Source organism: Gymnoscopelus braueri (assembly GCF_963280865.1).
Source record: "Gymnoscopelus braueri genome assembly, chromosome: 4".
Classification (NCBI taxonomy): Eukaryota; Metazoa; Chordata; class Actinopteri; order Myctophiformes; family Myctophidae; genus Gymnoscopelus; species Gymnoscopelus braueri.
In genome coordinates this window covers 13,381,465-13,392,962 of record NC_137605.1, presented here as the reverse complement: position 1 = coordinate 13,392,962, position 11,498 = coordinate 13,381,465, and the positions used below count along the sequence as shown (strand labels likewise).

Genomic DNA, 11,498 nt, shown 5'->3' with positions numbered 1-11,498 from the left:
TGTACTCATACTGTACATACGTATGTATACATGCTACTGTAAACCCACGTCTCCAGCTCTTTAATAAACAGAAAATAGCCTACATTTCACAAATGTCATCCAGTCTGGATTCAGCTTGTATTTAATCACTTCCACTTCCACTAATTTATCCTGTATAATGAGTTTTCGCTCCTCTGATTGTGTACAATTGGGACAATTGGGATCCCGACCTGAAAATGCATTTTTCTGTTTTTAACGTAAAAGAGCTGGAGAGACGGGAGGAAGACCACACTGTTAACTGAACAAACACTCTATAGCAAAGATTACTATGGGAATATAGAGCGATTTAATCATTATTTTAACATGAAACACCACTTACAGCACCTTTTTAAACACGGCATGACAGGGGTGTGCGCGCGTGCCTGACTCGTAACAAAACAAATCATGCACATTGTCCCCCCAGTAATGTGATGTGCTGGGGTGTCATTAAAGCAGCCAGGCCCTGTGTCACACAGTAAGCTGAGACTGTTGGAGCTTGTGTGTGGAATCAAGGCTTTAAATTCCTTCATATCCCGCATTAATCCTTTAAAAAAATTACAAAAAAAACTGAAAAACATATTGGGCCATGACTCCCCCGAAATATTTTTTTAATATTGATGCAAAATGACACGGGTGTCATTTCAAGCAAACGGGGATCGTGTTTCCACCGGCAACATGGGTGGGAGAACAGGCCGGCCTTTGTTGGAAGCTTTAGTATCAGAGCAGAGAGAGAGGCCATTGTGCTTTTAGAAAACTCTCCTTATGGTTCATGTCCTCAAGATTGTAATGGATCCTCAGACCCAGTTTAACCAATGGAGCTCACTTCAGCCAACACTCTATATGCATTTCCACGAGGGCCCCGTTCGGTTGTTCTCAATCCTTTTCGTGTCAAGGGAGTCCCCTCAAATTATTATGGATTTATTCGAGCACCCCCCAACTGAAAATATTGTGTGCCAGGGGATCCCCATACAACATTTGTGTTGTTAAAATTGGCCCCAAATTGTTCAAGATTTTTTGGAGGAAAATAGCAGATCTACAAGCCGATCTACAAGCTTGTAGGTCGGCTATTTTCAAATAGCGAAAGTATAATAGGGTTAAATTGGTTCAACTGATTTTGATGCTTTTGATGATTGATTTGATTTGAACTGATATTGCTGGGGGGACTCCCTGGTCTCCAGGGACCCCCGGGGGTTTCCCGCAGTCCGCAGACCCCACCTTGAGGACCACTGGCCTAGTTTTACTGGGACAGAGCTATGTCTTCAGTCTGTGTCACCAGTAAACCAAGTAGTAGATCAAAGGCAAACGGCCCCTAAAGCCACACTGCGTGATCCTGTTAGTGTTAGTCCAGCTCTGAGACATTTAGCTAATGAGTTAAACTAACACCAGCCACCCCCAAAACACATGGATTAAAGTCTTTCTGGGTTCAAGTTGGTTTCACTTCAAAGCAGCTTACAGGTGGGATGCTATAGACCACCATACAGTACATAGTAAAATCCTCAGGGTATAGATTTAACTCAGACAGTGTACAAATGTAACCAAATGGACCCGTTTATGGGTCCATTTGGTTACATTTTGTACACTCTCTGAGTTACAAATGGATGAATCAAATTGACACTCAGGATTTTGGCTGTGTATTGTTCATTTTATAGGGAAAATGCTTTAAAGTACAGAATCTTCAGAATATAGACTACAGTATTCAGAGGTCAATGAAATAAGATAAGACAATAAAAAACTGGGGTTTTGTCTTTTTTTAATCTCACCAAAAGAAAAATGAATGCCTCTGTTCCTGAAAAGAGATTTTTGGGGTAATCTAGAAAACAAAATGGCTCTTAAAAAAAAAAAAAGCACACTTCTCACATTACACATGTGTTTAGAACATTTCATGGTTGGTTTTTAGGCACTTGGAATCATGACAACATTCCCTTCTGAACAACAAAATACGTCTTTGGTCCTGTGTGTGTAATTAAAAAAATAAGTCAAGTGTAGCCGCAGTAAGAAAATAACAGAGCTTTCGAGGTTTGTTTCCTCGAAAATGTATTTTTCCTCTGAATTTGACAAATATAAAGCTTCATAAGTTGTTGTTGTTGTTGTTTTTTTACTTAAATACAAAATAAAAAAAGACATTCTTGCTACATCTGAGAAAGGACCAGCTGTCTTATAAATGTTTAGCAAGAGGGAGAAGAAAATAAAAAAAATAAACGTCGGCTCAAATCACATATACAGCAGTATAGGATTGTTACAGTCAAGTCACATTTGGCAAAAAAAAGGATGCATTTCTCTTCTTTTTTTCTGTGTATTTTCAGCTCCTTTTCGTTTTAATAGCTAAAGAGCAGTGCCACCATTTGGCCAGATCCTCCTCTCATCACTTAAGAGACAGAGAGAGAGAGAGAGAGAGACGGAGAGAGAGAGAGAGAGACAGACAGGCAGGCAGACAGACAGATCCGCCTCTTCCCCTTTCCCCAGCGACGCACAACACATGCTGGGTCGAGTTCAGTTACAGGGCAGCCACGTCTGGTACGCGTTACCACACGCGGGCACCAGGGGCGGCTGCACGTGCGCTATATAATAATTGCTGAAGTTGATGTCCTGTACGTAGGGCGCCGGCTGGTAGTAGCACGTGACGTTGGTCACAGTGGGGATGGCGTTCTGCTCGGCCAGCGCCCTGAGCGCCAGCATGGAGATGAGGCTGAGCGTCTGGCGCCGCTCGTGGCCCATGAGGCACACGGTGCTCTCGTTCACCACGTGGTGCAGCGTCATCAGGCACTCGTAGCGCTTGTGCTCCATGCCGGCGAAGTGGTTCTGCAGGTACGCCTCCAGCTTGCGCCGCTGCTCGCCGATGTCCGGGAAGTCGATGAAGAAGCGCGAGCACATGTAGCGCTGCAGCTTCTTCATGTCCGACTCGCACAGAGGCCGGAAACCCCGCACCAGCAGGTGGCAGTACTTGAGCAGGCCTCCGCCGCGGATCTCCTCCGGGCTGCGCGTGGCGATGGTCCGTTGGCACAGGTGGCCCATGGCCTCCTGGAAGTTCCCGTACACGCTCTCCCCGAGCACGGTGGGGTGGAAGCTCTCCGACATGGGCGTCTCGGAGCAGCGGTCGAACAGCAGCAGAGAGTCCAGGCAGATCTGGAAGGAGTCCACGCTGAATTCGAACTGCCGCCGCAGCGAGTCCACAAACTTCAGCTCCACGTTCTTGCCCGTGTTGTTGGACAGCGAGATGAGGCTCCAGCGGTCCGTGTCGTTGCACACCTTCACCAGTTTCTGCACGTACGCCTCCTTGAGCGTCAGCGCCGTGATGCGCTCCTTGGACACGCCGGCGGGCAGGAAGTCCAGCAGGCAGTCCAGCACCACGTCCTTGACCAGGCGGAAGGCCTGGTCGTCCCGCAGCGACACGCCGAAGATCAGGTCCAGGTCCTTGTAGCCCAGCCCGGTGTCCTGGTGCAGCACGTGGCTGGCTGCCGAGCCGTTGAGCCTCACGTCCCGCACGCACACGCCCCGCGACTCCAGCCTGGCCCGCACCACCTGCACAAGGGGGACAGAAACATGATGTAAGAACAGTGTGTTTCTCACACTTTGACGTTTCAAAGCTAAGACCCCTCCAGGTTTTTTTTACGCCTTATGCCAGTCAAACTTTAAAATTTCAAGGACCCCCAGTTTGATATGCATTAGACGGCGGACCCCCGTTTGATACCTTTGTCTAGCTCTGGGACCGCGATCTATATTATAAAATCCTAACTCTGAGAGTGTACAAATGGACCCATTTGGTTCAATCATTTAGTTGGGGACCCCCGTGGAAACCCCTTAGGGACCCCCCACTTTGAGAACCTCTGATGTAAAATATGATTCACACAGTACATTTTGCATGTTGCATGTTTATGAGCGTTTATGCATTTAAAAAGGTGGGGGGGGCGGGGGGGTTGAAAGGAAACTTTTTTGCATTCTCTTTTTTTGTGTGTTAAACTCAAAGAACTCAAGCTATCCGATCTGAACCCTTTAATTATACGACCGCAAAGAATGGTAAAAACCTGCATTCAGTACGCTACACTCCAGTGTTTTTTTTTTACTCCCAACATTTCCCAACCAGCTTCTTCCACATGGGCCTCAGTGTGTGTGTGTGTGTGTGTGTGTGTGTGTGTGTGTGTGTGTGTGTGTGTGTGTGTGTGTGTGTGTGTGTGTGTGTGTGTGTGTGTGTGTGTGTGTGTGTGTGTGTGTGTGTGTGTGTGGAGGGGGTGGTGGTGGTCGATAGTTTTGTGTAGGCGAAATCAATACTGCTTCTCACAAAAGTCCATTTCATCAGCATTAGCTTCAGTCTGGATGAAGACTAAGGTCTCAGGACGAAGTGCAGCGGCCATGCAGGTCGGCTGTGTCTGCTCTGGAGGTCCGTCTGTCTATCTGTCTGTCTGGGGGTCCGGTCCACTCCCTGACCCCGCACTGCACTGCGGTGGCCACCAGTGTTGCCATGTCCGCTTATTCTAAGCGACTTTGGGGATTTATTTTCTGTAAAGTTGCTTGTAAATATTGGTAGTTGTTGGTTTTGGGGGGGGGGGGGTGCTTGCTTCCTAATGCTGTTTAAACCAGTGTTTTTTCAAATATTTTCATATCATGGACCCCCCCAAATTAACATGTATTTGTCCGTGGACCCCCATCTGAAAATGTTTTGTGCCATGGCAGGGACCCCCATTCAATATTTGTGTTGTTAATTCAAATGTTTCAGATTTTCCAATTTTATTTTTTTTAAATAGCAGATCCACAAGCTCACAACGCGTTGTGAGCTTGCTAGCAAGTGATGCGGTGCGGGGGGGCCACCAGCAGGGGGGGCCCCGCCTGCGCTGATACAAATATTTTTACAGCAAAAAAAAAAAAAAGTTGATTTATATTGGTCAAATAGAACCGAATTAGACCCGAATTAGACCGAAGGAATTAGACCCGAATTAGACCCGAATTAGGTTGTGCACGCACATGCACGTGCGCTGCTGGCATACTGGCACACTGGTACGCTGGCGAAATATAGCAACGACCTCCCAAAGAAATTCTGACATCAAACATTCTGCATTCTGGGTTCCCCTCCAGTAAACTGGTCACGCTAATAGGGGATGAAAAGTTGTTAAACCTCAATCCACTTTGGAAGACAGAACCACTCCATAAAAACGCACTGTCCTTTTAAAGCGTTTGGGAGAGATCCGAGTTTTCGGTCAGAAAACCCCCCAGAAATCCAAGTGGCATGAAATCCCCCGACTGACTGCAGCTCAAAGAGTCAGCTTCAGTTGCATGGCTGTGTTTGAAGATTGATTTGGGTATTTTATTTAGGCTATTTCTTTTATTGTCTGACCCAAAAGCCTGGTTTGATGAGAAGATGCAACACAGAGCTTAAGTTAGCGAGTTAGTGACGTTTTTTTCTTTTGGGGGGGGGGGGGCAAAAATGTTAAAGCTCTATATTGTGATAGTAATCATTGCTAGTGTTTGTTCAGTAACAGGGGTCTCCCTGTCTCTCCAGCTCTTTAATAAACAGAAAATACATTTTCAGGTGGGTGGCCAATTTCATCCAATCAGGAGAGAGTAAACCAATAAGCTTCAATGTTATAGTGTTCCAGTTCAAATGTTGTCTGCTCATTTTGTTTGTGTCATCACTTCCAATTTCACGTGTTTATCCCCTATCCTGCAGTAGTTCTCTCGCCTGATTGGATGAAATTGGTATCCCGACTTAAAAATGCGTTTTCTGTTTATTAAAGAGCCAGAGAGACGGGGAGACCCCTGTTATTGAACAAACACACTATAGCAATGATTACTATCAGAATGTAGAGCTATTTTAACCCTCATTTTAACAAAAACTAATATCATTTACCCTACCTACAACATTAACCATGTGTTTACCTGACACTAATAAAAGCAACAGCAGGTTTCATCTGCTCAATAAGTCGAGAGCCACTACAAACTGAACACAAAACAAACACACAAAACCTTCAGGACATCCTTAGTCACCAGTGCACTGTACACTTTACAGCACACTTCTAACCACACACACACACACACACACACACACACACACACACACACACACACGCGCGCGCACACACACACACACACACACACACACACACACACACACACACACACACACACACACACACACACACACACACACACACACACACACACACACACACACACCCTACCCTGTCACTCTCTCTCACCAGTACGCACACACAACACACACAACACGCACGCACGCACGCACGCACACACACATACACACACACACACACACACACACACACACACACACACACACACACACACACACACACACACACACACACACACACACACACACACACACACACACACACACACACACACACACACACACGCTCCACCAGAACCACAGTAAAGCTGTGTTGCGGTGCTGAGCAGCTTATAGTGTCAGAGTGAGGGTAGTTAACACTCTCTCCCATGGTCATCAGATAATAAGCTGGCTCTATTTTTACGTACGGGGTCAAGCCACACAGACGCAGACACAAACACATCTTGAAGAGAGAGAGAGGTGTGTTGAAAACAATATCATACGTAACGCCATGTTATCTGTGGCGGATAACAGCCTTCCACAGTGGACACTTTCACTGCATGGGCCAATAAAAGTGTCTCTGATTGGGTCCAAATTCCAACCTGGACCGGGTATTACTGTCACTTATCACCTGTCCACCTGATATCGTCTCTTTCGGGTGGAAACCTCATATGTCCAAAACTGTTACTTTTCAGCTGTAGTATGATCAAAAGTATTTACGAAAAAAACACTGAAAGTTAAAATATGGAGATAAGAGGTTTCTGCCCGACAACAACGATATGCTACAGTAGTATGAATCGTTGCTGTCAGGCAGAAACCTCATATCTCCATGTTTCAACTTCTTATGTTATAAATGAAATGCCCTGCTTCATCATACAAGACTGTCGCACAAAACAAAAGTAGTGAAAATAGCCGATCAACAAGATCTACGAAGAGGCTATTTTTCACTATTTCTTTAAATGTTTTTTATAAGAAGGAACGGTTTCGGGACATACAAGGTTTCCACAGCAATGTGTGAGGACTGTCGCTTCAAGTCCAAACTAGAGTTTTGGGCTTGGGCCTAAACTTTAGACCTTTCATCCTCATCTCCCTCTAAGAACTCAGTTTAAGACTTGACAGGCTGATAAGCTTTGCCATAATTAGGCCACATAGCTCTGAAATGTGAAGCAATTAAGAATATATCCAGGGTAATCTTATGTCAGATATACAGTACATAGCCAGAGGCAACTCATTGGATTCCAAGACTTTTTTTTTAGAATGTCAGTGACCCATTAAAACTTTTTTTCTCCTTTTCTTCCCCTGCATTGCTGCTTACTTACTCTCTCATCAGGCATTTTGCACAGACAGGGAGCATAATGTTCTCTCACTCACACAGGAGCAGACTGCGATGTTGCTGTTACGACACAATCTGTCTGTCTGTCTCTGTAATACAATCTCTTGGGCAGATGGAAAACTCTCTAGGCTGAAGGAGGAGAATTTAGACGGACAGAGAGGTTTCTAGAAAACACAGCTAGGGGAATATGGAAGTCAGTCCACACACACACACACACACACACACACACACACACACACACACACACACACACACACACACACACACACACACACACACACACACACACAGGCACACACACACACACACAGGGCTCCTCTCCGGCCTACGTTCAAGTCTCCTGCTTACTCAATGGAGCATTCATCTTTCCACAGACCGCAAACATGAGCCCTAGGCAGAAGTCGCTAGCATAACCAGTGAATCTTCTCTTCCTAAGCAAATAGCTTTTCATAAATGGGCAGGAAAAAAAAGTGACTGGAGAATAGATCAATGTGCCTGTGACTAAGTATTCAAATATTAATGTAATGACCTAATGCTATTTCCTTCTTCGCATAACCTTTGAATCACTGCCCCATATGTCTCTGGACATTAAAGTGAAATGTGATCCAGCAGAGTTTCAGAGAGTGCCCCATGGGGATGGTATAGGTGGTATAGCCCAGTGTGGACCTCATGCCCTTGAAGTTTGAAGACATTATAGGGGCTAAAATTGTTGTGTTTCATATAAATTTGATTTGATATTTAATTTAAATTCTAAAAGTTTATTATCATCAAGTATCATCAAGTTTAATTTAATAATTTCACGTACAGGCCTACAAGTCCCGCTTTGATTTGAAAAGGTAAACGAAGCTACTGCACAGGCAAGTCATAGTCAAGTCTAAAATCGGCCGCTTTGATCTGCTATATCCCAGTGTAATAACATAGTAATTACTTTTAGATGGAGATTCAAAAAAAAAAAAAAGTCTGTCCGTTGATAAAAAGGAAAGATTTTACGAGATGTGTAAAGGAATTCACGATTTCCCCACAAATATAGGCATATATAACAAAAAAAAAGTCTAGGGAATAAATGGGAAGAGAAATGCTATTTATAAAGTTGCGGTTAGGCTGAGTAACGTTAGTCAGAAATAGACATGATGCTGTAACTCCTACCTAGAGTGTAGAAAATGGAACCAAATGGACCCTACATTTTCTACGCTCTCGGAGTTAAATGAACACTATTAAAAAAGATTTTTGTACAGTCCCTCGTTCCGGAGGAAACGAACGGTCTTTGATCACACGACGGTCGTCTATCACGACCGTCATGGATGAACTTCAACCTGGTGTTTGCACTTTCTTCATTTACAACCCGTACATCTACATAAACGTTCATATTTCAAATATAAAGTGCTTACCCCATGGCCACAAATGTTACAATTATATACGGTTCCTCAAAAGTACCTGTATCATCCGTATTGTTTAATAAAAAACATTTTAATCCGATCAATAGACATTTTCTCATAGAGTTATAATGTATCACAGTGCAATACATCTCCTAACCGATAGGGTCACGTAGTTGAAAGCATATGGAGGAACACGGAAGAAATGGCCACCGATCGGATTGAAATGCTTTTTATTGAACGATACAGAATATACGGGTACTTTTGAGGGCCCGAACATAATTTCAACATCCGTGACCATGGAATAAGCACTTTATATTTGAAAGTTGAACGTTTATGTAGATGTAACGGACTAAAGGGGAAGAAAGTGCAAAGACTATGTTAAAGTTCATCCATGACTGTCAGGATGTGATATGACAGTCATGTTTCAGGCTAGAACGGTCTTTTTATACCTGGACGATCTGCCTGGGTTGCATGGCCAGCGTGGGGAAGTTTCCACGGCCGTGGATGGGGATGGCCTCCCCCAGGATGGAGTCCAGACGCTGCACCTGGTCCCAGGACAGCACGCAGAACCGCCGCGTCCCGTCCGAAGCATCACCGGACCGCCGTGGTCCCCCGTCCGAAGCATCACCGCAAGACATGGAGGCGATGGGACCACAACTCAGCAGAAAAATAATAAAATAAATAAACGAAACAGCAGCAATCTGGTGGTAGCGATGATAACAATATATCCTCCCACTCCTCGCAGCTCTTACTGTATCTGTACAGTACTGGAAAATGAATGAAATCTTTGAAATGCAAAAAAAGCAAGAAAGAAATCCTGGGATTATTTCTTATTCTTCCTTCGGATGATGATGTCAGGATGGTCCAATAATAAAAATAATATATATAATTTCCCACCCCCGATGCGTTACTGAAATGCCTCCTATAATGCGGTGAAAAATAGATTGTGAGAGGTTAAGGCAGACAGTGGATACTTTGTAGCTGCAGGCTGTATGTATCTGTCTCTGGTCCGCTTTGCAAAGAACACATTCATAAAGTGTGTCCAGGAGTTTAAAGGGTCTCCGCCAGCACGGCCTCTCTGATTGGCTGACTATACATAATGGCCCCGCCTCTTTGAGTTCTGCCTTCTGTGCAGCAGCATCAGAGTCTGCATCCCATAGCTCAGAGGAACGGTCCGTGCTGCTGTGATTTCATTGGCCAACTGGTCTTATTTCTGAGGTGTTTTAAAGTAGCCTATAACAATCAGCTATGTTAGCAACAACTAGCTTGCGTGTAAGCATAAAGATATAACAGTTAACTGATCGATTTAAAAAAAAAAAAAAAAAAAAAAAAAAAATCGATTTGAGGGGACATTTTGACATTGCTTATCTTACTAGTTTTTGGGGCATGTCATTATAGAAGTGAATTTTCCAGAATCCTATATAGCAAAATCGGCAGACGGACGGACCACGTTGTCACGCTCATGTCACCATGACTCAGTCATAACCATATAAGGAGTTCCCAATGCAGCTATAACCAAATATGGAGTGTGTTGTCTAACCTCAAGGTGTCGTCATGTATCAGGCGCAAACAATTCAGTCAGCTCCATATATGGGCACAAAAGGGGTCATGCCCATATATGGGCATATACTGATGACATCAGGGATCTCCATATATGGGCATTAAAGGGACATGGACTGACAGATACTGAGATATATGGGCGGTGTGGCATAGGTGTGAACCTCTAGTTTTGAGGGCCACATAGCTGCCCAAATCTCTAGTTTTCAAAAAGAGCGAAAATAGCAGATCTACAAGTTCTCAACGTGGCATGATGCAAAGTGTTGTGAGCATGTATCAGCAATTTGGGGTATTTTTGTGTAACACTGTTGTACGATGAAGTATAAAACCTTATAGATTATTTTCTTAATTGAAAAAGTAATTGATAAAATAATCGATACGAAAATAATCGTTAGTAGGTCACTGAAGCCAATCACAGTGTGACCCATGCAGTGTCCCTCTCGCCTATGGGATCTCCATTATACTGCTGAGAAGCAGTAGGCTATAATAGTCGGGCAACGCCTTCAGTGTGACGTAGTTACACATCCTCCTCTCCTCTGCTCTACTCTACTACTCACACACTCATAGGACATTCTACAAACTAAGTCTAGGTCCAATATTAGGGAATTTAGGGCCTTGTGTTATCAACACAATTGGTGTCCAAGGCTAAGTAAAATAATCAGTCAACCTATTTCAGATGGCATGCAAATGATATGTGATATTTGAAATGTCAAATATTCTGTCATCATGATGCATTTCTTTCTGACCTTTATTTACCCAGGCTGTGTTTGCAAAGTGTGTCGGCTCTGTTGCAGCTACGCCCTTGCAATCACATAGTTACGCACATGCAAAGCTCCGAGGTCCCCAAAGACAACCATCATTTTCTCCTGATGGAGACTGAGCAACTCCGCTTGAATGGTTAGTGGTGAAACTAAACACCTTGTTCTGCTTAGTGGTTAAACGCCTTGTTCAAGGCTGGTTCAGCAACTGTTTGTAGAGGGATCATGGGGTGTTGGACAGAGGCGCTACATCCTTTTGGTTCAGGGCACCTCACTGGCAGTAAATAAAAGAAATGTGTGGGGACGATTAATTGGCTTATTGGGAGAACAAATGTGGAACATAATAATACTAATATAGTCAAAATTATTTTACTAAAGGGAAAAGTACTTAAGTAATG

At 44.1% G+C, this 11,498-nt stretch overlaps 1 protein-coding gene across 1 annotated transcript; it reads right to left on the bottom strand.

Moving 5' to 3' along the window:
- Positions 1–1,751: 1,751 nt before the first annotated feature.
- tent5ba (terminal nucleotidyltransferase 5ba) lies at positions 1,752–9,792 on the bottom strand. Its single transcript, XM_080427383.1, has 2 exons — positions 9,235–9,792; positions 1,752–3,537 (listed from the first exon to the last, which is right to left on the bottom strand). The coding sequence occupies exons 1-2, from the start codon at positions 9,421–9,423 to the stop codon at positions 2,509–2,511; spliced, it is 1,218 nt and encodes a 405-aa protein (XP_080283509.1). The 5' UTR covers positions 9,424–9,792; the 3' UTR covers positions 1,752–2,508.
- Between the last annotated feature and the right edge of the window lie 1,706 nt (positions 9,793–11,498).

Coding starts and splice junctions, on each gene's coding strand:
- tent5ba (XM_080427383.1), bottom strand. CDS start 9,423: ATGTCTTGCGGTGATGCTTCGGACGGGGGACCACGGCGGTCCGGTGAT. Junction 3,538..9,234: donor AACCCAGGCAGATCGTCCAG/GTATAAAAAGAC, acceptor CCCCTTGTGCAG/GTGGTGCGGGCCAGGCTGGA.